The sequence below is a fragment of the Cibotium barometz genome, chromosome 40 (assembly GCF_041138505.1).
Source record: "Cibotium barometz isolate CiBa-2024 chromosome 40, ASM4113850v1, whole genome shotgun sequence".
In the NCBI taxonomy this organism is placed as follows: Eukaryota; Viridiplantae; Streptophyta; class Polypodiopsida; order Cyatheales; family Cibotiaceae; genus Cibotium; species Cibotium barometz.
In genome coordinates, this window is record NC_141085.1 from 3,620,610 (window position 1) to 3,646,849 (window position 26,240).

General features: G+C 43.9%; 1 protein-coding gene across 3 annotated transcripts in view; it reads right to left on the reverse strand.

Annotated features, from left to right (window-relative positions):
- LOC147615127 (uncharacterized) overlaps window positions 1–26,240 on the reverse strand; it is a 122,641-nt gene that overhangs the window by 76,328 nt on the left and 20,073 nt on the right. For all 3 annotated transcript variants that reach the window (XM_086779115.1, XM_086779113.1, XM_086779114.1), the window contains exon 2: window positions 21,542–21,795. In XM_086779115.1, the coding sequence (XP_086635241.1) occupies window positions 21,542–21,795 (254 nt within the window). The remainder of the gene's footprint in view (window positions 1–21,541; window positions 21,796–26,240) is intronic.

Consider the following 26,240-nt stretch of genomic DNA (forward strand, 5'->3'; position numbering starts at 1 on the left):
AATGGTCAGATGGGTATCCAAAGATTGGGCTGCCCATACAAGGGTAAAGTTAAAGAGAAACAAAGATTTAAATGATTACTTACCACCTGTTCACATGCCACAAACCATGTCAGAATACAGGGCGGTTCACGGGTGGGCGTCCCCTACCCATGAACTGGACACGTCATAGCAGGCAATTACATGAAAACAAGTCACGCAAAATCAGCTTCAATCAGGCAAACATGCGTGCATATGCATTATGCAATGGATATATCTCCCGTTCTTGGAACCTGTAAATAGCAAGTCTTCCTGAGCACGGTACTGGCTCAGTGGAAAGCCTAAACTAGGATCCATGACGATGGGTCTCACGTCCTCGCCACACTATAGGTGACACGAGGTCTGGCCTCCCATATGTGACGCGAGTCTTGGCCTCAGTACACGAGACACGAAGCTCCCTGGCCTCCCATACCTTGGCACGAAATAGGGGAAGACCACTTGGGCAGCCAAATGGTGACACATGCAAGGTATAATAACTGACTAATTTAGGGGAAGAAAGACAAAGAACTACTCGCTGAAAAATCAATTACAGGCTCTTGAAGAGCTTCGCTATACTCATGTCTTATCCCCTCAAGAAGAAATGCAAATGCATTATTCCAGGCATAAACTAGACAGAAATGATCATAGAAAGCAGCAAAAATGGCAAGTTCGATTACAGCAAAAACCTCTCTTGGACAAGGGTTGTTCTTCGAAAGCCTTCTTCAAAAGTCGCATCCAACAAGGCAAAAGCAATGCAATAGAGTTCAGTTGTCAAACGGTGAAGGGACAAAATCTTATGCTCTTGGAGAAAGAATGTGTTACTCATTTTCAGCATTCTTTTGCAACCCCTTCTCGATTGACAAATAGCTTCTTCTACCCATGTTCAGCTACTTTCGCTTGTGAAAGAATTCATGGATGCACAAGAAGCACAAGATCTTGAAGGTCCTTTTTCGGAATTAGAACTCAGCGCCGCAGTTCAATCATTGGGTTGATGGAAATCCCCACATTGGGATGGTTTAACTATGGAGTTCTTTCTTCAATTCTCGAAAATATTGGAACAGCCACTCTTGCTTATGATCAATCAATTATGGTTACAGGGTATTATGCCGTCATCTTAGTCAAACTCGTGCCAAAAAAAACAAATGTGTCCAAATATCTCTAATTGGTGCCCTATTACATGCATGGTGGACTTAATATTCATTATCATGTATTGGCAAGAAAAGCAACGTTGCTACGTACTCTTGCACAAGAATAGCCTTGGGCACTCATGGTAGCAACAATACGTACAAAGTTTCAAACATGCTCGTTTGGCAAATGGAAGCTACAACACTAGGATATATTATTTGGACATGTGCATGGCGAGATTCTTGGATGTCCATACACAAGCCAATTGGTTGTTGACTGAAAAAATAAAAAAGTGCTTGAATATCTACATTGGTCTCGAAGGCCTCCTCAGATAGGGAATGCATTGAGATATGAAAATATACATTGGAGTAGAGCTTTTCCTTACCCCGCTAGCGATTACAACACCTCGACAATCTTATTTCTTGTCTACTAAAGGAATATGTACTGTTCAAGATGTCATATCCCCTCAAGGATGTGTGTTATCTTTCCCACAAGCTCAAACAAGATGGGGTTTGGGTATGCATTACATATTTTCATGCCAGCAAATCAAATGCCAATTGCAGCCCTATGAGAATGTGTTACTTGACCCTCAACACAATGGACTAGAAGATTTGGCAAAGTCAGGAGACACTTATTTCTTTCTCACAAATCACAATAGCAAGAGTCTACAGATTGATCATTCCAAGGCCTTGATTCTCAGACCATGCAAACATGTCATGAGATAAAAATAAGTTGGAAAAATAATGGAAACAAACTTAACCGAAAGTATGGAAAAGTAAATTGTCATTAAAACAGCGAGTATTCTTCTGCACATATATTACAAGAGTACTCCATATCGGTACAACCTTAGCAAAAAGAAAGATTACTACTGCTCAATGCCCATGCTCTAATGAGACCATTCAGCACTTGCTATGGCGCTATATTGACACCCAGAATTTCTTGAATAGATTATCTGTGTTTGACTACCAAATTTCCTCGTACACATTTTACCAAGAATTATGGATCTTTGGCAGATATGAGAGGAGGCACGCAAGAATGGCACCTTTCTTGGAATGGACAAGATTTTGGGCTCTCTGGTCACTTTGGATTGCAAGCGATGGACTGACTTTCCCGTCCCCCCGATTGACAAGTATTACTACTTTCGTCAATCATTGTACCAATCCTTACATGACTGCCATCAGCTCCAACAACTTGATCAGATACATCTAGATTTGTTTTTCCATTGTTTTTAGCTTTGTGAATTGATGAGGAAAAGTCTCATGAGCGTGCTTCTCTCTGTATAGTAAAGTAATAGAACACTTGTTTTACAACCAAAAAAAAAAAAGTACATGTGTGAGTGTGTGTATAAAGGAGTACTTCCTTTTAAACTTTGACAACAAGAAAGATTACTATTCCTCAATGCCCAAGGTGTTCATGCTCTAATGAGACCATCCAGCACTTGCTATGGTGCTATTTTGACACCCAGGATTTCTTGCATACTTTATCTGTGTGTTTGACTATCAGATTTCTTGGTACACATTTCTCGAGGATCTTCTAGATCTTTGGCAAATATCAAAGGAGCGCTAGCAAGAATGGCTCCATATTTTTTATAGACAATTTTGGGCTCACTAGTCACTTTGGATTGCATGCAATCAACTGGCTTTCCTATCACCCCCGATTGACAAGTATTACTACTTCCCTCAATCATTGTGCCAATCCTTATATGACTACCATCAGCTCCAATAGTTAGATAAGATACATCTAGATTTGTTTTTCCACTATTTTTAGTTTTGTGAGTTAATGAGAAACACTTTCACACTGAGGGTGCTTCGCTCTCTACAATAAAGTAATAGAATAGTGGTTTTACATCCCAAAAAAAATATGTGTGTGTGTGTGTGTGTGTAAAGAAAGAAAGAAAGTTCTATTAACGTCTACAAAAGATCAAAGGACCCATGATACCAAAACTGTTAATGTGTCCATGAAGTGACAAAATCCTGGAAAAAAACATGATTAAAAACCCAACTAGAGCTGAGAGAAGAAAGTGCCACTAGTACAATCCTAAAATGATACAATGTCTGTAAGCGCTCCGTACAACACGGTATGCTTAACAATTAATATTCCCATTTATTTTCAATGGTTATTGCACACTTAAAATAGATGCATAACAAAACTAACTCCAAATAACTCAATGCTAAAATTAATTATAACATAGTGCATAAGATAGCAATACATATTGGAAGTAAAGTTGAGAGACATATGATGGAGCCAGATCGAGGGTTGAAGATGGGCAACCGCTCCCAAGATGGGAATTTATTTCTACTCAATCCAAGTACTTTAGGATTGAATTCAGTTACAACCAACCTGAGAGTGAAGAAGAAGTAATCTTCACTCTCACAGACCATGCAAAAGTCTATGCTAACGAACATACAAAAACAAGCAAGTATGCAAATGCATTTTCTTACAATACATAGATAGTGAGAAGCCACAATGGGAGAGAGAGTAATCAACCTTCTTGTTGATGTAGAGCTGTACAATGGCAGCAACTTTGTACTTGATCCAAAGATGAAGGGAAAAGAGACTTTATAAAGCTGAAATTGGAGTAATAAGAGAACTCAAACCTCATTTACAAGCTTGCTGCAATAATGGACAGCATGGGAAAAGGTGGAAGATGGAGTAGTTACATCATGTGGAAGCACTGATGGAGAGGTAGGGGTTGTACCCAAGTGGTGTGGGTTGCTTTAGGGTGAGTAGGGACTGATTTACAACAAGGGAGTTGTGTGTAGAATGAGAGGAAAAGGTTTGTATGTATAGGAAAAGAGAGCTTCAAGGCTTAAGAGAAAAAGTAAGGCTTAAGAGAGAAAGTAAGGCTGAAAAGGACAAGTGTCCAGCCACATGTTAGAAGGTGGGATAAGTGGAGAGACACTTGGAAACTCAAGTGACAAGTGTTGGGACACTCGTCCATTCTTCTAGAACTTTCTGTGGTGAGGTGTCAACTCCAAAAAAATAGAAACCTCAAATTTAGCAAGCATGGTTAGGATGCAAAAATTACTAAATATAGTAAGTGATTCCTAAATTTTAGGAAATATCTATTTTTTAGGGTTAAGCCTTCTTAGGAAAAACCGAGGTCCCTATTTTTAGGACCCGGCCCTAGATTTTAGGGACCCCCCAATATGGGAGTCAAATGAAAGCTCTTTCCGTCCACATTCACAATACAGTAATGGTTTTTCAACCTGATGCATCTAACTCATGTAAAATGAAAATCAAGCAACCACTCTAACATAGACTTTAATTGGTCATGCCATCTATCGAATGTAACTGTCTATTCTGGCGGATCTAGCCCACACTCCCAAGCATCAATCCTTTCTGTGTGCGAGCTTGACCTTGGTATGATTGGGTTTCGGCCATAGGCGCCCAATTAGGTCATATACGTGGAAGTGTGCACTATCCATGTTCTAGCCAATTGGGTGAATCCACCATGACCTATGACAACTCACCAATAGCCGGCTCCTATGCACGAATCTATCCAAATAAATGAATTTTCTTACTTATCTAATTTCAAAGGAAAACATGAAAAACATAAAAGAAAGTATAATTATTACAAAGGATACAAAGAATTATTTCTTTCATTTTGCGTTGAGTCATGACAACCCTCTGGCTTTCATTCAATTGTCCTTAGCTGAAAAGCTTCTTCGTACAGTTGAAGAATCCTTGAATAAGATTGCATGAACTTTTCATCTACCCATTTTGCATCGGTTGAGGGTAGATCTTTGAATTTCAGCAAAAACTTCCAAGACAAGGCCACTTCTGGTGGTTTGGTCCTTGTGAAACAATATCTATTCTGGTTCTAGCACCTGTTCAGTTTCTTCCACCAAAGGTGGATCTTCAATGATGGGTTCTTTTGGTTCTGGTCCAACATAAGACTTTAGCGAACTTACATGAAAAGCATTATGTATCTTCCAATGAGGTGGAAGATCAAGCCTGTAAGATACTTCATTGATCTTATCAATAACTTTGAATGGCCCATAATATCTATTGGACAACTTTGGAAAAGATGAAGTTTGGCCGGTTCCCTGCTTCAGACGGCTTTTATCAAATTTCAACAAAATATAGTTGCCCTTCTCGAAGACCAAATGCCTTGGACGCTTGTCAGCTTGGTTCTTTTGTCGCTCCTAAGCTGACCTGATTGTGGAGCGGACTTCATTCATTGCTATTTTCATATCTAAAGCAAACTCATCAGTAGCAAAAATCTTATCCTTGGTGCGAATAATTGGTGGTGGAATCACTTTACCCTATATAACTTCATTTGGAGCTTTTCCTGTAGATGAATGCACTATATTGTTGTAGGCAAACTCCAGTAAAGAAAGGTATTCCTCCCACTGGGTCTTATGTTCACTAACATAAGCTTTGAGCATATCAAGGAGTGTGAGATTCATGACCTCTATTTGCCCATCAGTTTGAGGATGGAAAGCAGAAGAAAACTTCAAGGTAGTCCCAAAGTTTTCAAATAAAGCCCGCCAAAAATTACTTGTGAACTTAGAATCTATATCAGATATTATTTGAGAAGGCATCCCATGTAATCTAAAAATGTGTTGGATAAAGAGCCCTACAGCTTGTCCAGACTTTAGTGTTTTATGACAAGGAATAAAATGTGATTGCATGCTGAATCTATCAATAATAACCCAAATCATGTCATGACCTTGTGGAGTTCTTGGAATACCTGAGATGAAATCCATAGTGATGGATTCCCAAGGAGCATCTGGAACTGGTAAGGATTGCAGCAAACCAAGAGTCTTTTGTCTGTCATACTCGGATTTTTGACAAACCAAGCATGACTCTATGAAGTCATGGGTGTCACTTCGAAGTGTGGGCCAGTAGAAGAAATGCTCTAGTGCACTCAAAGTGGCTGCCCTTCCTCGATGACCTGCATATGGAGGCTGATGGCCTTCTCTCAACACTTTTTCTCGAAGAGGAAAAGTGATATAGAGGCGATTATTCATCAAGAGATAACCGTCTCTGCTAAAGTAATCCGTATGAGACCCTCCTTACTGTAAATTTGCCCAAACAACTCCAAAATCAGCATCTTTCTCATATGTGTTCTGCATCTCTTGAAACTCTTCATGATGGGCCACTGTCATGGTTAAAATTTGAGGGACTCTAGAAAGTGCATCTGCCACTACATTATGATTTCCAGGAGTATACATAATCTGAAAATGAAACATGGATAGAAAGTTTTCCCATTTCGCATGTTTTCTTGTAGATGCCTTTGAGGTTTGAAATACTTCAAGCTTTGATGATCAGTTCTAACCAAAAACTCGGTGCCTAAAATAATGCTTCCAAATCTTTAAGACATGTACCACAGCTAATAATTCCTTTTCATAAATGTCATACCTTTTCTCTACATCATTTAGCCGACCACTTTTAAAAGCCACAGCATGGCCTTCTTGATTGAGAACTGCTCCAATGCAATCTCCGCAAGCATCTGCCTCCACCACAAATGGTTTTAGCAAATCACGAATGATGAGTACGGGTCCTAAAGTGAGGGCTGTTTTCAGCTTTGTGAAGGCTGCCTTCTCAGCTTCCATCCACCGAAAAGAGCTTTTCTTTGTCAAGTCATGTAGAGGAGAGGCTGTGTGCAAAATGCTTGATGAATCGGCGGTAGTATGAGCACAATCCAAGAAAAGGTCGTACCTCATGCACATCTCAAAGATCTGGCCATCCTTGAATAATTCTAATCTTCTCAGTATCCATTTGAATGCCTTTAGAAGAGATGACATGTCCAAGACAATTTCTCTTATCCATAAAGAACTCGCTCTTTCTACCATGGATTAGAAGCTGGTGTTCTTCAAGAAGTTACAAAACCTCTTCCAAGTGTTGGTGATCTTCTTCTTCATTCTTGCTGAACACAAGAATGTCATCAAAGAATGTACTGACATATTGGCGATGATCTCGAAAGATGCGTTCCATCATTTGGTTGAAGGTAGCCGGTGCATTGGTCAATCCAAAAGGAACGACCAAGAATTCATAAAGACTAAACGAAGTGCAAAAGGCAATCTTATGGAAATCTTCGGTACCACCCCGATTTGATGATAGCCGCTCTTTAAGTCGATCCGACCGAAGATCTTGGAGCCTCCTAATCGATCCAGAATATCATCGATTCTTGGAATTGGGAAGCAGTTCTTCACAGTGATCTTGTTGAGAGCTCCATAATCAATGCACATTCTAAATGTGCCATCCTTCTTTTGAAAAATGAGAACTGGGGAGCAATAAGGAGAACTGCTTGGCCTAATCAAGCCACAGCTGAGTAGGTCCTCCACTTGTTTTCTTATTTCTTCTTGTTGAGGTCGGCTTACACGGTATGGTGCAAGATTGGGAGGAGAGCTTCCAGGAATGATATTTATTTGATGGTCTTCCGGCCTTTCTGACAGAAGTTGATAAGAAAGATCTTCTGAAAAACAATCTTTGTACTTTTCCAAAAGCTTTATTTGCTCTTGGTTTTGAACATTCATATTTTCTTTTCTATTATGGACATCATTCACATAAATCAAACAACATTGCACACAATCTTTAATGGCTCAAGAGACTTGCATATGGCTTACCATTGCTATGGTGTCTCTGCTTTGACTCTAGCTTGGATTTCATACTTCTTGCCTCTATGCTTGAATTCCACCTTTCTTTTCTCGGAGTAGAGAGCTGAATCTACCCTGTGATTCCAAGGCATGCCGAGAATCACATCATAACCATCAAGATCGGCGATGCAAAAGGTATCTTTATCACTGTAGCCTTGTAGCTGGAATTTCAGCTTGCCAATGTAAGGTACAATTGTCTTCTCTGCATCTCCATCATCAGGATGAGCAACTTGGTGCAGTTCCAATGGAGTATCCATGTCTTCATTCCTTACGCAAAACTCTTTTGCTAATTGCCAAGAGATGAAGTTCTCATTGACTGCAAGGTCTACCAAGAAAAGAGCTTGCTTTCCTTGCATTTGACCCCAAGCCTTCAATAGTTGGCGCATCTCTGGGGTGTGAGTTGTGTTGCCCACCACATCTCCTATCGCATTGATTGTGACTTGTGGTATGGAGTTGTTGGAGGGTTTGTTTTGTCTTTTGTTGGGACAATGTTTGGAGGCGTGACCTAGCTGTCCACACTTGAAGCACTTCCCTTCTTTCATGTAGTGTTGCTTCTCTTCTTCATAGATCTGCTTTGTTTGGGAATACATATTGGAGCAGAATTGAGGGGCATTGGAAGGTTCATAAGGCCTCATCTTCTTTTGAGTTGGTAGCTGCCTTTGGTGCTGTTTTTCCCCTTCTTTAGTGGCTGAACTATCCTCCTTGTCAAAGGACCTCATCTTTTCATTCTTTTGAAGCACGTTGTTGCCATGCTCCATTTCCCATGTCTCTGCATGGTCTATGAGTTCTCTCAAATTGGAGCAGCAATAATGATTGAGAGCAGTATGAAGTCTGGAGTGTAGGCCACCTTAGAACTTCCTCATCTTTTCAAAGTTGCTGATTTTCTTGAAGTGTTGAACCTTCAAGAGTAGCTCCAAAAATCTCTTCATATAGTCATCAAGAGACTCAATCTTTCTTTGCCAAAACCAATCCCATTCCATCTTCACATCTCTTTTGAAATGAACGGGAAGAAACTAGGCCTTCAACATTCGAATAAAAGGCCTCCAAGATTTTGGGACAGCATGGTCGCATTCCAACCCCGTCCACCAAGTGTGAGCTAAGTCAGTCAAATGAAGAGCTGCAAACTTGATCTTTTCTTTTTCTTTATAGTTATCACAACCGTATAAAATTTGAAATTGACAAATAAACAGCTATGATACCACTGTAGGCGCCCCGTACAACATGGTATGCTTAACAATTAATATTCCCGTTTATTTTCGATGGTTATTCCACACTTAAAATAGATGCATACAAAACTAACTCCAAATAACTCAATGCTGAAATTAATTACAACACATGTGCATAAGATAGCAATACATATTGGAAGTAAAGTTGAGAGACATATGATGGAGCCAGATTGAGGGTTGAAGAGGGGAACCACTCCCAAGATGGGAATTTATTTCTACTCAATCCAAGTACTTTAGGATTGAGTTCAGTTACAACCAACTTGAGAGTGAAGAAGAAGTAATCTTCACTCTCACAGACCATGCAAAAGTCTATCCCAAGTATGCATAAGCTGAGACGATGTCTACCTCGTCCCGAGAATATGTGAAGCTCAATCTAGAAGCCACAAAGCGTGCAGTCTGAAGATCTTAACCTTGCTCTTGCCAAGGTTTTCACTGTGAGGTCCCGCTGCTCACAAAAGACCTACAATGCCATCGAGTGTCCCAACTTGTCAATGAAGTAAGAGATCTCATCTATGTAAAGGCCAAAGAGTGTCGGAGAGAGAGGGCATACTTGCTTCACCCCTCTGGTGCTAGCGATCACATCTCACATGCCTCCTGATGCTCAGACTCTCCCTGTCTCACTGACAATGGGTTCCCAACCTTATAGATCGGCACAATGGTGTTATTAGACCATGAGGGTGGAAAATCTTGGCAAAGAGCTATGTTAAACATATCAGCTAGGAAGGGGGACAGACTGTCATCACAAGCATGAGCAATATGTTCAGCTCGTAAGTCCTCGTGGTCCGTGGCCTTCCCATGGTGCAGACGTATGTCTTTAGTAACATTATGTATGGTAAAGAGGGTGGCAGAAGTGGGTCTAGGGTAGTGCATGTGAGAGAGAGGGAAAGAAAGAGAGATATACATATATATATATATTAAGCGTCTACTAAAGACCCAATGGGCCTATGAGACCAAAGTGATACAATAATGTCCATGGCATATCTCATCATGGAATGGAAAATAAAATAGAAACCAAAACATAGCTATCTCACTGGGGTGATACAAAACTGACCATGGAAACTCATCATGGAATACCAGGAACATAGAAACATGAGAGAAGCATTAGCCCTTGTAGATGGTATACCACTCTAAAAAATATTAAGCATGGGGCTAATGAGTATGGCCGAGAGGTCTCCCTCAGTTATGTCATGTGGAAAGGTAGCCCAATGGCCGTGGAGCATGTCCTAGATTTGGAGGTGATGAGGGGATCATGGCCGGCGTCCGGGGGAGGCAGGAGCGTCGGGCACACTCGAATGCGGAGGCCTAGAGTCTGAGGTAACTCCTCTCGGGCGAGGTGGGTCCACAAGATCCATTGTATGGGTGTCCTCCACCTCTTGGATCCAAAAGAAACTGGTGATGGTTGGCTGGCAAGGGAGGGGACCAGGGTCGGGGTGGCTGGGGCTGAAGCTCTCTCAAGAAAGTGACCCTGTGTCTGGGGGGAGCCCAAGCAGGAAGAGTGCTAGGCAACGCTAGTCCGGGAAGTTAATGCGCTTGGAGAGTGGACCAAATCCCTCACGAAATAGACATTGAAACCTTCCGCGGATCTCATAGTATACTAGGCAGCGGCATATGTAATGATCCTCTGTCTCAACCTCTGTGTGGCATAATCGGTAGATCCTCTCCTCTTTGGGTCTTCGTATGAGCTCCTTGGCTCTAAAGACACGCTCAACTCTACCTGGCTCCACTCTGAGGCAGTGGGTGAAACCCGTATCTAGCCAATCGCAATCCGCATGGCATGTGACATATGAACATTCAGCTCAAGGACTCCAGGGCAAGCCTCCAGTACCTGTGGGGATCCATGTGACTAATGTGATGGAGGTATGTGACTATCTAGAAGAGTGCATCCACTACCATCGGGGCTGTAGCAAACTCTGCCTAGATAATCTGGTGTGGGACTGATGGTTTGTTGCGGATCATACGGGAGAACATCATGACCTGGGGCCTCTCAACTCGCCGCCAATCCTCGTCAGATAAATCTGGCCCCGGAAGACTACTCCATACATCAAGGCATACATCAAGGCTGGTGTGACGAGGGTGTCAAAAAGCCAACCCTTCGTCTTGGGCTCCTAGAAATGTGCCTGGAGGCATTGCTGCTCAAGTAAGCTCAAGGCTGCATATCCCCGTGTCACTCTAGCATGTGTTGCGGGAAGCATGGTGAAGCGTGGGCCATTGAAAGTGACACCAAGGTAAACATAGCATGAGACAATCTCCACATGATCCCCTCTGTATGTGAAGCTCAATCTGGATGTGAACGGGCAGGAAGTATTGAACACCATTACCTTGGTCCCGTTGAGTGTAGAAGTCCTGTAAGGCATCCAACTGTCCTTGGCTGAATCTGAGAGGAGGACGATGTCATCAGCATAAAGTCGTATGGGGATCAATATGCCTGAGCAGCCCCACCTAATCCGTCAATGAAGCTCAAGATCTCATCAATGTAGAGGCCAAAAAGAGTGGGTAATAGAAGGCAGCCTTGTTTCAACCCAATAGTGCTGGAAATCTCCTACGATGTACCTCTTGGAGCTCACTCGTCTGGTGATGGACTCATAGAGGGCGATGATGCTCCAAACTATGTTAGATGGGACTCCTATCTCCTATTGACAGTGTAAGAGGCCGGCTCAAGCTAGAGAGAGAGAGAGAGAGAGAGAGAGAGAGAAATGAAATGAAAAAAAAAAAAAGAGTGTGTGTGTGCAAGAGAGAGAGAGAGAGAGAGAGAGAGAGAGAGAGAGGGAGCGAGCTCGCCTGCGACCCTGTGACCCTACGACCTGCTTGCCTGTGACTTTACGATCTGCTCACCTACAACTCTGCGACTCTGTTCGCCTCCTGCAACCCTGCTCATGTGTGACTTTGCTCGCTTGTTCGCTTGTGATTCTGCTCGCCTGCGTCTCTATGATCTGCGCCCCTGTTCAATGTGCGACTTCATTGCCTCCTCATCTACGACTTGCTACCTGCTCTCTGCTTGCGACCCGTTCGTTTGCTTCCTGTCCTTTGTGTCTGCTTATTGTAACCAGTCGATTTCTGCCTTTTGTTTCTCCTCTCTGCACATCACCTTCTCAGAGTGTGTGTGTGTAAGTGTGTGTGTGTGAGAGAGAGACAGAGAGAGAGGGTGTCTTAAATACCAAAAAACAACTTTCCATCAAAGACACAGATCGTGTGCAGTGTGTGGTGCTGAATTAGGGTTTTCAGGTGCTGAATTAGGGCTTGAGAGAACGGGTTTTCTTTGCTTTTGTACATGGATTTGGATGACCCGGCTGCTGCTGTTGGTGGCAGGGCTGCCAATAGCCTTAACATGGATCTTATTGAGGAGATGATCGAGAAGGATGTGGGTTATGCTTCAGATGCCTTGGGGCAACGAAAACGTCAAAGGCTTGATGTTGATGCAAGCTTCACTCCGGTGAATGTTGGAGAGAATGCAAAGGAAAGTTCTCAGGTACCTTCTCCGGAGTTTGCACGTTTGCTGCAGATCACTAGTGAGCTTCTGCAAGAATATGTGAAGGCAAATAGCGTGCAAATGGCTGCAGTAGATAATGGTGGTGTAGCTGATGTATGCATGGAGACTCCTTTGTTGCTACAAGAGCTAGCAGATTTTCATGATCGTGCTGCTATCTTCTTCTTTACTAGGCGTATTCCGTTGTTGCCTCGTCTTAGAGCATGGTTGGGCCGCTTGGTGTCGCCTTAGGCACTTGAGGAGATTTATGATGGTCCGAGAGGCTTTTATGAAATACTTTTTCGCACTTCGGAAGCCCGTAGGGCAGTCTTGGAGCAGGTGCCACTCTTTTTGGATGGGCAGTTGGTTCATGTGGTTCCGTGGAAGCCTATGGCAGAGTACCAAGATATGTTGCGCCAGGCTTGCCCAGTTTGGGTTGAAATGAAACGATTCCCACCAATGTTTTGGCGTGTTTGACCAGGTCTCATGCGAGGTATCGGTGATGTCTTGGTGGTGCCTCGAATGACATCTAGAAACCGAAATCGTCTATGCATGTTGTGGGATACTGGGAGACCTAGGCCGACACATTTGCGTGTCAATATGGCTGGGCTACAACCTTTACTGTATGAATTGAGGTGGGATACATTTGTTGGCCACTGTTTCAAATGTGGTGAGATGGGCCACTTTGTCTCCAAATGTCCTAAGAAAGAACAAGTTGTTGCTACCAAGGATATCGTTGATGGGCAGTTGCCCGTGGAAGATGAGCATGATGCTCCTTTACATGATGCCCAGCACATGGATGTACATGTGGATGTTCAGAATGAGGTTGAGCAGCCATGGGTGGAAGTACATGGTAAAAAGACATGATTTGTTGCCTCGTGGGGGGATTTCTCAGATGCTATTTGGCGGGGGCCTTTGCGTACTCATCAGGGGCCCTTACATACATATGCTCGTCGCCCTTTGGGTTCAGGTGCCCAGCAACAGACCAGGATTGAGAGGCCGGGAGGCCAACTTTCTCAGGGTACAGGGGCTCTTGGGGTGGATAGAGTAGAACGCTATCCTATTAGAAGTCGCCTAACAAAAGAAGCACAACAACAATTGCCTCTTGTGTTTGGTTCGAAGGGTGAGGTCATCTCGCCATGGGATGGTCATTACCCTTCGGCACGTGCTCGGGAACTCCAAGGGCAGTCTAAGATCACAAATACCATGTCTAAAAATGCAATGCTTCAAAAGGTTCGTGATTTGGCAGATTGTCCTGGGCCTAGTACACGGCCTTGTTGATTCCTTTTCTGGGAAGGCTTATGAAAATTGTACAATGGAATGTAAAGGTATTTCTTCGCGCCAAAAGCAGTTCAGGCTTTGGCGTACAACTTTTTGTCATGGTTGGGATGTTTTGTGTGCAGTTGAACATAAGCAGCATAAGTTGGCTGGCAAAGCCTAAGAGCCCTGGTTGGGATGGTTTGACAAATGAGTTTTTCCAAAAATATGCTGATCAGCTTGCAGAGCCTTGGACGCTTATTTGTCAAAGGGTTTGGGATGAGGGATATATGCCTGCCGATTGGAAGTTGGGCATACTTCGTTTGTTGCCCAAAGTCCCTTCGCCTACTTCTTTGGTTCAATGGCTCCCGATCTCACTTATAAGTATTATGTATAAAATCTTTACAAAGATTTTTGCCAATCGCTTGCAGAAGGTGCTTCCTACTCTTATTCATCCATATCAATATGGATTTGTGCATGGCAGGAATATTTTGCATAATATTCTTAATGTTCAAATTGGAGTGGATTATGCCAAGGCAAAGAAGCAAGAGATTGTGATGGTGCAGCTGGATCTTGAAAAAGCTTTTGATCATGTCAGCTGGTCTTTCCTTTCTCAGTTAATGACAGCCATGGGCTTTGGTCCCAAAATGGCTAATTTGGTGCATTTACTTGGCTCTGGCTCTATCACGCGGATTATGCTCAATGGAGGACTTTCGGATGGTATTTCTCTCACCCGTTCTCTCCGGCAGGGCTGTCCTCTTAGCCCTCTTTTCTTTGCCATTGCCACTCATCCTATGTTATCTCGCCTAGATGCTATGGCATCGCATGGTGAAGTGGTTGGTTTGCATCTCCCTCATGGCAAGCAATTGGTTGCTCAAGCCCTTGCGGATGACACTTTTATGTTTCTCAGGGCCGAAAAAGCCAATATAGATCGAGCAATGGAGGCTTGGAATAATTTTGCATTGGCTTTTGGGCTGAAAATAAATTCAACAAAATCAGCCCTCATTGTATGCACGGAATTTAATCTTGAGGCATTAGGGTGGCAAGGCCGTGTGGCGCATACAGGAGACATTGTTCGTCATCTTGGGTATCCGGTGGGTGTGGATGTGGACCCCCAAGCGCTTCTTGCTTGGATTTCTGCTCGGATCTCAGATAAATTTGTGTATTGGAAAGCTCAAGGGTGGCCTATGCACGTGAGGGTTAAGGTAGCTCAGGTTATTATGCTTAAGATGATTTCCTATTTTTTGTCTTTGCTACCTTGGATGCATAAATCTCTTCTCCGTTTGGTTGCTCCCATTTGGTTTATGTTGTGGAAGAGGCAAGGAAATATTATGGGTCAAACATGGATAGCTTGGAATCACATTACGACGCCCAAAAGAATGGGTGGGGCTGCTTTACTGGATGTCTGCTTGCATATGGTGGCGCGTAGGTGGGTGCTTTTTCAGGATATGTGTTTGCAGGAGCAGCCTTGGGTATTCATGGCTCGTGACTTGATTGAGTTGGAGGGATTGTCACATGGACGGACACGCGTGCAGGCTTCATGGTGGGACATTGTGAATGCGGCTCATCCTGTCCGTGTTCGCTCATCTCACATTTTATCGCATATTCTCCTTTCTTGGCATGAAGTTCTACTATTGGCTCGGTGGGATCCTGGTCATGAAAGACTACTTTTGAACTCTTTGCAGTTCGAAACATTTGTGGAGTCGCGTGTCATTGTTTGGCCAGACAGAGATGCTTCACGCATACGACTCAACCGCATGGTCAGGTTAGGCTTGGTTAGAATCCGAGATGCTGTGATACCTGGTCGTGACAGGCCATATTCGTTTCGTCGTATTCGGCAGCACTTTAGGGTTCCTCGGACATTTCAGCCACTATGGGTTGACATCATGCATGCAATTGAGCCTTTTACTCCATTGCCTCGGCCATCTGCAGATCAGCCTTGCACTATGTAAATCTGGTGACTTGATATCACTTTCAGCTAACCAGGTCTATCATAAGCTCGTATCAGAGAAAGATTGGGTTTCAGCCAAGGCCAATAAGGTGTGGGGATTGCACAAGTCTAAATCATGGTGGCAGAAAACTCTTATGCGTGGTTGGCAGTCTAAACTCCCTTACCAAGGTAAGGTTTTCATTTGGAGGATGTTGGTGGGAGGGTTACCTACACGGGATCAGCTCAGCCGTCGTAAAATTACATTGGCCTCTTGCTTCTTCTCCACGACATGCACTGAAACAGTTATGCATCTGTTCATGAGTTGTCCAGTGGCCCGTCAGATTTGGTCTTTTGTCTCTCGCGTTTGGGAGGCAATAGAGAGGTCTACTGTTTCGGCTCATCAGTGGATATTTGGGATTTGTCCTCAAGTCATTACTTCGGACAGTCACCTTGTGATATTCCATTTCCTTAGATGGACAGGACTTTGGCATATTTGGACTACACGGAATGGGTTCATCTTTGATTCCTTGTTTGGAATACATGGGCACATTCTACGTATCCACGGTTTGCTGCTTTGGCAGTTTTCTTCTCTTCTCTTAGCTCAGCTACTACTGGATGCAGATGTTATTTCGTTATGATCTACGGCGGCTCGGCTGGCTCATCTTTGATGCTTTTATCTAGGATGCTTATTTGGCCAGGAGGCTTTCTTATTAGTGTACAGGTTTGCATGGTCATGATCCTTTAGAGGATCTTTTGTGGGGGTTTTTTTTTGGGGCCATAGGTTCTGTGTGAGCCATGTGGCTGATGTACATTTTTACATATAATATAAAACACCATTTCACGAAAAAAAAAAAGAAATGAAATGATATATTAATGTCCTCAAAAGGCCAAAATGACCTATGAGACCAAAAAGGTTACAACAATTGGTGGATCTGATACAATGTCTGTGTAAGAAAAGCTAAAACAACTAAACAACTAACTGAAACTGAAACAATAACTATGAGGAAAAGTAAGGTACTAGGAGCTCCTAATGGATAACATCTGGGGAGGAAAACTCCAGCAACAAAGGTAAGCATCATATACATCACTATCCAAAGATGTCTCTCATCGGTTGATGGCGGATATCCTCAATGTCTTCCATGGTGAGTACTCTAACTGGACGTCTCCCATGCCGTGCTAGTATGGTCCTGATCCTCTATTGTAGTCTCCGCCGGTGTCGAGAATAATCTCATCCTGTAGGATATACCAATTATGTTCCCTGAAGTGGTGATGATGAATGGTAAGAGAGAGAGAGAGAGAGAGAGATTGTTTAAGAAAGAACAATCTCATCCTGTAGGATATACCAATTATGATCCCTGAAGTGCTGATGACGAATTACCTTGGTCCCGCTGAGTGCAGAAGTCTTGTAAGTCCAACTGTCCTTGAGGCCCCTTGGCTGAATCTGAGAGGAGGACGATGTCATCAGCATAAAGTAGTATGGGGATCAATATGCCTGACTAGCCCCGCCTAATCAGTCAATGAAGCTCACGATCTCATCAATGTAGAGGCCAAAAAAGAGTGGGTGATAAAGGGCAGCCCTATTTCAACCCAATAGTGCTGGAATTCTCCTGGGATGTACCTCATGGGGCTCTCACTTGTCCAGTGATGGACTCATAGAGGGCGATAATGCTCCAAACTATGTTAGATGGGACTCCTATCTCCTGTTGACAGTGTAAGAGGCGGCCTCAGGGTAGAGAGAAAAAGAGAGAGAAAGAAAGAAAGAAAGAAAGTTGTATTAACATCTTCAAAAGGCCAAAATGACCTATGAGACCAAAAGGTTACATCATATACATGAGCTACATCATCCTGGGTACAAAATAGTAATAAAGAAAGGTAACAAAAATCTAGAACTATAAAATCTGATCTAGGTACATGAGCAAAGAGCTCTCATATCACCCTAATACATCTCTCATGGGCCGCTGTGACATGGTGCTCAAGGTGGTAAAATTGAGCTGGCGCGAGAAGGTCCTGCAATGATGGGAGATGATGGCCCGAATCCTCCTATGGTGGCATGGCCATGGGCGAGAGCCATGGGGTCTGGGGCGTCGAGCTCTGCATAACTCAGTGGCTCTGTCGAGTGTCACACCTCTCAGCCAAGCTCCTGCAGTAACCTGTGGTCTGGGTATGATGGGTGGATCGGCCATCGGAGTGCTGGTATGGAAAAAGTCCGTGAGAGCTCTATGCTCATCCTCGAGCAAGTACAGCTGATCTCGATCTCACTAAGGACTCCTTGTGTCTACGGAGCTCTAGAAGAAAAAGTCCCAGGCATCTCTAATCGGGGAAGTCCATGATCCTAGAAAGTGGTCTAAACCCATCTCGGAAGAGGCAATGGAACCTCCCTCGAATCTCATAGTATACAAGGCATTGGCATATGTCATGATCCTCTGTCTCGGGCTCTATATGACAAAGCTAGCATATCCTGTCCTCTGGTGCGGCCGCCCTAGGCCCATATCTCGGAATCTCCACTCTCAGCTAGTGGGACGAGGTGCGGATCTGGCCGATCGCACATCTCACCCCATCCTCTGTCAGGCATAGGAGGTGATCTCTATAGAAGGCCATCTTCGTCCCCAGTGGACGATTACGTGAACTCCATGTCCTCTGAGTATCCAGTCTGACAATGTCCTTCCTGATGGCTCCGCTCTGTGCGGCTGAGAGAAAATGACGGGGCCTCTATGCTATACTGGAACGGGGGGAGTGCCTCCATCTGCATATCGTGCATGCCAAACCAAGTGCCTACCTGTGCATACCAGCACTCTGTATCTCCCTCAAGTGTCAATTGTCTCGAGGACTCCACGGATAGCCGGGGGTATCTATCAAGTGGAAGCTCCCATAGCCTATGTCAGTATTTCACTGTCTGCAATAGAGCCTCCGTCACTATCGGTGTAGCCCCCACCTCTGCCCGCACAATCTCATGTGGCACTGATGGCTTACTCCTAATCATGCGTGAGATCATCGCCACTAGGGCCTCTCCATCGGCTTCGACCCATCATACACCTCCTCTGTATCTGTCTTGGCCAGCTCTCTCCTCTGTCTCCTCCTGTGCTATAAGCTAGGACCCCAGATGGCGGCACCATACAGTACTGCAAGTGTAACTAGAGTATCAAATAGCCAAAGCTTCGTCCTCGGCTCCTGAAACTATATCTGTGAACATTACCTCTCTAGCGAGCCAAGGGTTGCATATCTCCTCATCAATCTAGCTTCGGCCGCCTTCCGCATCGAGAACTGAGAAAGTGATCCCAAGGTATACATATGAGGTAACATACTCCACAGGCTCTCCACTGTATGTAAACTGTACTGCAGATCTACTTATCCATTGTGAGGAGGTGTTAAAGATCATGACCTTGGTCTTTCCAAGGTTCATAGTGAGGTCCCAGTCCTCGCAAAAGGCCCGTAATGCATCCAAATGCCTCTGCAGCCCCTCTGGTGAATCAGAAATAAGAACAATATCATCTGCATACAAGAGGATCGGTATCAAGACTCCTCCCAAATGTACTCCTGGTCCTCCCTGTTTGTCTATGTAATCCGAGATCTCGTCAATGTATAGACCAAATACAGTAGGAGACAAGGGGCAGCCTTGCTTCACCCCGAGAGTGCTATGTATGATCTTCTCTGAGTCACCTGCTGGAGCCCGTACTCTGCTTGTGACTGACTCATAGAGTGTAATGATCGCCCAAAGCATCCCTGCTGGCACTCCCATATCTTGGAGTCTCCTCATCAGTCTGGCCTGTGGGACGGTATCAAAAGCTTTGCGGAAATCGACACAGCAGCCGTATATCCGATGCCCGTGAGCTCTCCCCTCCTCAATGATCCCCCGTAGTGTAAAGATATGATCTAGTGTGGAGTGCCCTCTCCTGAAGCCTGCCTGCCGCGTTGCTCTGAGTCTCTGCTCCTCGGACCATCTACTAAGCTCATGCTCCAAAATCGAGCCATAAATCTAATAGTATTCGATGACCAACTAACGGGGAAGCCCTCATATAAAGCCCTGTTAAACATGTGAACTAGTAAAGGGGCTAGCGTGTCCCTAGCATGGGAGAAATGCTCGGTGAGGAGTTCATCATGATCCTATGCTCTCCCAGTCTGCATCCTCTCAATAGCATCTCTCACCATGCTGAGGTGAAAGAAGGAAGAGTGTGGGGGACGAGGTTCGGGTGGATGGGGGAGAGGTGGCTGCTCGGGGGCATGGTAGAGAGAGGTGGCATAGGTGTGCCAAGTGCTGGGTGAAGTAATCGGAGTCGGAAGGCGATGATCCTGGAAGATCCTCCAGGCCTCCTTACAATCCCTTCCAAGAAATAGCTGGTATAGCTCCTACTCAAGCCTGGCTAGGTAGGCTCTCTTATTTCTCCGTGTGAGACGTTGAAAGATTATAGCTGGTATAGCTCCTACTCAAGCCTGGCTAGGTAGGCTCTCTTATTTCTCCGTGTGAGACGTTGAAAGATTACTGCTGGTGAGTGATTGTTTAATAAAAATAATCTCATCCTTTAGGATATACCAATTATGATCCCTGAAGTGGTGATGAGGTAGGAATGGTAATAAGTTATTTACAGAGATAAACACGTGTGTGTCCCCACGTGCGTGTGCATGCCCCCCCCAAACCCCCCCCACCCGCAAAAAAACATGTCCCGGTGCAAAATGGTTGGTTTCTTGAATGACATCTTCTAAGCTAACTAGACAAAATAGAGTATGCACGTGTACTTAAATCCTAGTTGTATAGGCTTTACTAGCATTGGTCGTGAGTACTGCAAGCTCAAGAACATTTACTACAACCCTTAAGTGCAATCATCAGATATGCTGCAGCCTTGCAATACAATTACACTAGACTAGGACACATGGCATACTAGTGCTCATAGCTCAATGGCACTCATATGTGTGCTCAACACACTACATATCACACAGGCAAAGGCTCAATAAAAAATAAGGAGGCTTGCGAATAATGATGCAAAAATGAAAAACCAGGCTGCCACATAACCTGGAATGAATGCACAGCATAAGCTGTGCAGCAGCTTGTTTGCACATGCTCAAAGTGAATTTCAAGTGTGAACAGAAATGCAGTGAGGAATTGCTGCCTCTTCAAAGAACATCAACCACGTACTCCTTTGCAAGACCCCAAACACATCCAAAAACAGACTCACACATTATCCTTCCCAAGTAACAAAAATGCCCATTACTAGGACGACTCCTATCCTACCACACCCCACCTTTATTCTATGCGAGCACACAGAACACTTTCTCGAAATTACAAATCATCAATGTCCCTCCTATGACTTAAATCAAGCATATTAAAAACCTTTAAACATAAAAATCATTCTCCTTATCTTACTCTAGATCCCATTTCTAATATAGTCCATCCCAACCTTGGCAACTCTGCTGCAAACCTGTGAGAAGTGCAAAAACACCTATGCAAACTTAGAAGGGTCTGGAATCTGGATTGTCTAGAGCTCCTCAGTCACTCTAGAAAGGGCTTGAACACAAAGTTTCAATGAGGAGGTTTAAACAAAGATCAGTAAGGGAGCTTATTATAAACCTACAGCAAACATCTGTCTTGCCAAGGGGCAAGCATGCTGTGCAACCCTTCAGTCAATTACAAATTACTATCAAAATCAAAAGCCAACTACTCTTCAACGTGAATAAAACTTATGATGTAAGCTAAAAATACAAGTTGAAACAAAAAAGTACAATTATTCCACTCAGACGGCTAAGGCCACCCGCCTTATAATTAGAGAATATGCAACTAGTAACTCTTCCTCTAAAATCCATAGTGGAAAATAAGAAACCTTCTTCTACTCTCAGGAGGATCACCACCTCCTCCTGCAACTGAAATAAAAGCACGTTGTCATTCTTGAACACACACTTCTCTGAAAAATAGGGCAGCTGAAATCCTTACCTTTAAAATTTTGTACCAATCTGGACTTTTATTTTCTCTTGACAAACACATGCAAGATCTCAAAACAGCAGCATTGCACACTTCGGCAACTGCCACAAGCTCTGCAACTCCTTTGACAGCAGGATAGAGATGTCCAAGTTTTTCCAGCATCCACAAAGCTCTTTCATATTTACCTTCTCTTACATCCTCACTTGCTTGGTCTAAGGCCTTCCTTGAAACCTCATCTTCAACATAGCCAGTGAGATTTGAACCACCTGCAGTAAAGAAAATGATCTGTAACCCATTTCTTCTCTCAAACAAGTCAAGTAAATGGCTCCTGAAAAGCTCAAATTATAAATGATGCCAATAGCACTAAGAATATCATTCCATAACTAAGATAACACTTTGAGCAGGTTGCCACTGTGCCATTAGAAGCCTTTCAAGACACTAAGTTGCAGATCACAACCATGAGTAACCAAGGTATCTATCAAATCGTTATTTCTATTTACATCGATTGTGGCTAACCAAGGTAATCTCTTCTTGTGGCTTTGCTAATCAATAACCCCTTCCTCGATGCCACTACCACCTCTGTATTCCCCATTTCTCTCTTCAACATTGTTTTGGTCCGCCTTATATTAAACCTAGTCACCATGCCCAATGATGATGTCCTGCCACGTTGGTTCATTGCCCTCAAGCAACCTGACCCTTTGACCTTGCGTGCCGCCTCAATCAAAACTCTGCACATGTTAAATTACTCCAAATGACATGTTCTTCCATCATCAAGTCTTTAAAATTGTTATTTCTAAGGAAGTTGAAAAATGTCAAGTGGCCTTTCTTGCCAGAAGAGTGAAATCATAGAAAGATAGGATAGAGGACCCCTCAAGAAACCTTATCAAGTGCATCAAATGTAACCAGCCAATTTTCTCCCACCTAGAAAATCAGTGTCAAGCTCCATCAGATGGGAAAATTGCTTGATAAATTTTTGCACATGATCTATGTCATGTTTTTGCACATGGTCTATGTCATGTTTTGCATGATTGCATGGGAAATGAACATGTGAGTGTGACTTGCATTTGGACATGGGCATCGCATGCTTCATGCATGTGCATGTCCATGGATTTTGGCACACCCAAAAATCCCAAAGACAAAATGTGGGCATGAAACTAATCTTAGCCATAAGGAATGCAATACAAAGGGTGTACAGTCAGCGGGAATACCAACAGGCCTGTGCGTTATTCCCAAGGCATCTGATTTGATTAAGCATTGTTCCCAGGTCAGTATGGGCGGCTGGTTGCACAAGGCTGTACAAGCTGAGTTGTGAGCCGTACGGGCTTAACCAAGGGCTATACAAGCAGACAGGCAAGCTACCGAGCAAATAAACAGACCAGGCAAGTAATTGGGCAGCAATTGGGAGCAATTGTGCAATTAGAATTTAGAAGCAATTGGACAACAATCAAGGAGCAATTGGGCTGCAATTGGGAGCCATTGGGCTGTGGGCAGCAAATTAGGCAGGTTGGGGTAGCCTCGGGCACCATGAACCTTTGTCATGAAGTTTTGCCTAGCCTCAGGTGCTCAATCAACTGGCACAAGTTGTCTGGTTTTTGGGTCAGTTAATCTCCCACCCCAACTTGGTGTCCGGTAGAAACATTCAGTGGATTCCCACGGGCACCAATGTTCGCTACCTTGGCTGACATGTGGGCATAGACACTTAAAATATTCAGAGTTGTGTATTGGGAGGTAGCTTGTAACAAGGCATCTCTCTTTAGGCAATCTATGAACATGTGATTGGACATATCGACTGAGAAGCAGAATGCCCCCCTCCTCTTGCATACGGAGGAAGCTGCTCTACTACAGTTCGTCTCGACTTTCCTTGGCTGGAAGGGTGGTGGTGGCCAACCAGGTCCTTCTAGCCACCATGTGGTACATTTCTTTATGTTGAGCATTCTCTCGGCTTGCATTGGACAGATCCGGCGGCTCATTCGGAACTTCTAGTGGGCCAGCAGGGATGAGGGTGGGTCACACGAAGGTGGCATGGAGAGATCCTACAACCTCCTCACACAGGCCTTTGTGCCATTGACCCTACGACCCAGAACGGAGCTTTACTAGGGAAGCTCGTTGTTTGGTCTCCAGCCGATTATGGAAGGACATCCTTCTTGCTCGCATCTTAGCCCACACTTCTTCAAGGGCTTGACGGCACTCCCACGGCCTCCTCTTGGTGGCACTCATAGAGCATCTCTTAGGGCTTTCTCTCAGAGACTTGGAGAGCTTTCGTCCGTGGAAGATAACCCTTTTCCTGTGACTCCTAGCCCACCACAGCCTCACAATTGGTAAAGTCAGCCTGGCGGCCAAGTGTGGGCAGCAGACAGAGGAGAGAGAAAGTGATGGCAAGCTGTTGATGATATGCAAATGGGCAAAAAAGGCACTATAGCAATCTAAGTGGGGCATTTTTTTTTTTGAAAAAGCCGAAGATATTTGTCTTATTAAAAAAAGCTTAAGCAATTTTTTTTTAATGCAAGGGAGAGGCAATTTTTAACGCAGAGCTAAAAAGGGGGCCCAGTTATTTTAAAAGAACAGAAAGCACTTAGGTGTTTCTCTGCCCATAAAAGGGGAGGCCTTAGACCACTTGTCCTCAATGTGTGACAAAATTGATTGAAGACAGCCCATTGAGAGGATTCTCAGCCGGCTCTTCATCTTTCATGCATGGAGCAGAACTAGCCCACCTTTTGCAGTTTCTCGCCTCAAGCATATGTTTTTTTATTCCGTTTTTTTGACTTTCAAAATCCGACATGGCAAACCTTTCTTTCTTTCTCTCTCTCTCTCTCTCTCTCTCTCTCTCTCTCTCTCTCTCTCTCTCCCTTTACCATGGCAGCACGACTCCCCTTCAAGTAGAAATAATCATAGCAAGGCACTCCATCCGGTATGCTAGGATTTACGAAGCGACGATGACCGGCCACACTTAGAAGAATGTCTCTAAGAAACCTCAACCCTCAAAAACCTCTGAGCAAGCTTCCAGGCGTAAATGAAAGGTTAAGTCTGAGAAGGCTCCATAGAACCAAATCCAGGTTTCGGGTGAACCCAATCCGAAGAAGGATAAAAAGCACCAACAGACCCTTCACAACGTTAGGGAGGGCAAGTGTTTCACTTGTGGTCAAAAGGGCCGTATGAAGGCTAATTGTCCAAAAGCAAAGAGCAAGGCAGCTCATTTGACCGAAGTAACAGGTAAGCCTCAAATTTCTTCCGTGGGTACTATTGTTTTAGGTCAAAGTGCTTGCATGGAAAGTATTTTCAACATGGCAATCTTGGGTCTAACGACTTGATGCATATGTTTGGACTGTGCACATCTTTTTTGACCCTGATAGCACTCACAACTTCATTAATGCTAAACTTGTGCAGAAGCTGGGAGTGAAGACACACCCAAGTGATCGCTTGTATCGGGTGAATGTCGGCAAACTGAAAATATGTATGCACAAGTCTTGGGACTCAAGCACACATGTTTCTACTCTTGATCCCTGCTGAAACTATGAGAGAATGAGATGATTTATGCGAGGGACTAACCACGCCTTATATACGAGCACCTTGATGCTAGTCAGTTTTATAATCATGATGTCATCAGCAGACACAGGCTCCCATAGAGAAAGCATGCGTTCAAATTATGTGGGACCCTGCTCTTTAGGCTGCTCTTTAGGGTTTTTGCTTCTTTTGCCGTATGAAGTTGTAACTTTAATAGTCCATTTTGCTTCATCGGCTCTTGAAGGAAATTTTTAGTGCTTTGCAAAAGCGTTTATTCTTTTGTGGTATCTACTTGGACACTTTCTTCTGCAGTTTTGTCTTCTTGGACACTTTCTTTTACACTGGAGTCTTCTTTGAAGCTTCTTTCTTCGTCCCAAGACATGGTGGACGGCTAGGTGGGTTTTTCCAACCTCAAGTTTACCATCCACAGAATGCTCTCACTTTATGTGGCCAACTTGGGTCACAAGCAAAAGCTTTGATACCAATGTAACATGCAACCGGCTTGATCGTGTAATGCACAGCAAGGCCTTCATCATCCCTTTACATTAGTGAGCATTAAGCAATCCACTTTAATCTTTAATACAGTAGAGCTGTAGAGAGAGACTATGTAGAGTCGACACCAGATTGGATCCCAACTACCCACTAAAGGGCACCCCCCCCCCCCCCCCCCCCGCAAGCACAAGTATTTGCTTTATTGCTTTGGAGAACGTTCTTTACAATGCCAAAAACTTACTAATGACAGTTGACTGAGGAATGCCAAACGTAAGGACAAGGTAGACCAAACACCAGCTGTGAACCATCAAGCAGACCGAGAACAACTTTGAAGCCACTTCAGAAGCCACTCTACACACCCAGTGTAACCTACGGAAGCTTATAGACGAGGATTATACTTTGGAAAATACTTTCAGCCCTTGGTTCTTGACGAAGAATAGCACAATGTAGAGAAGATAAGAGTGCAGAGAGAGAGAGAGAGAAGAGACAAACACAGTATTGGGTCCTGTCACAAAATTCCTTACAGCTTCTATTTTTCTGCTGTTCATGTGTGGCATGTGGAGCCTGACATGACATACATGTATGGCTGGTGTAGCCTGACATGATAGTACATGTGTGGCTTGTGGGGCCTGACATGGTGTACATGTATGGCTCATGGAGCCTGACATGATGTAATTCTCTAGGACTAGCTATCATGGAAATCTTTTGTATTTATGTT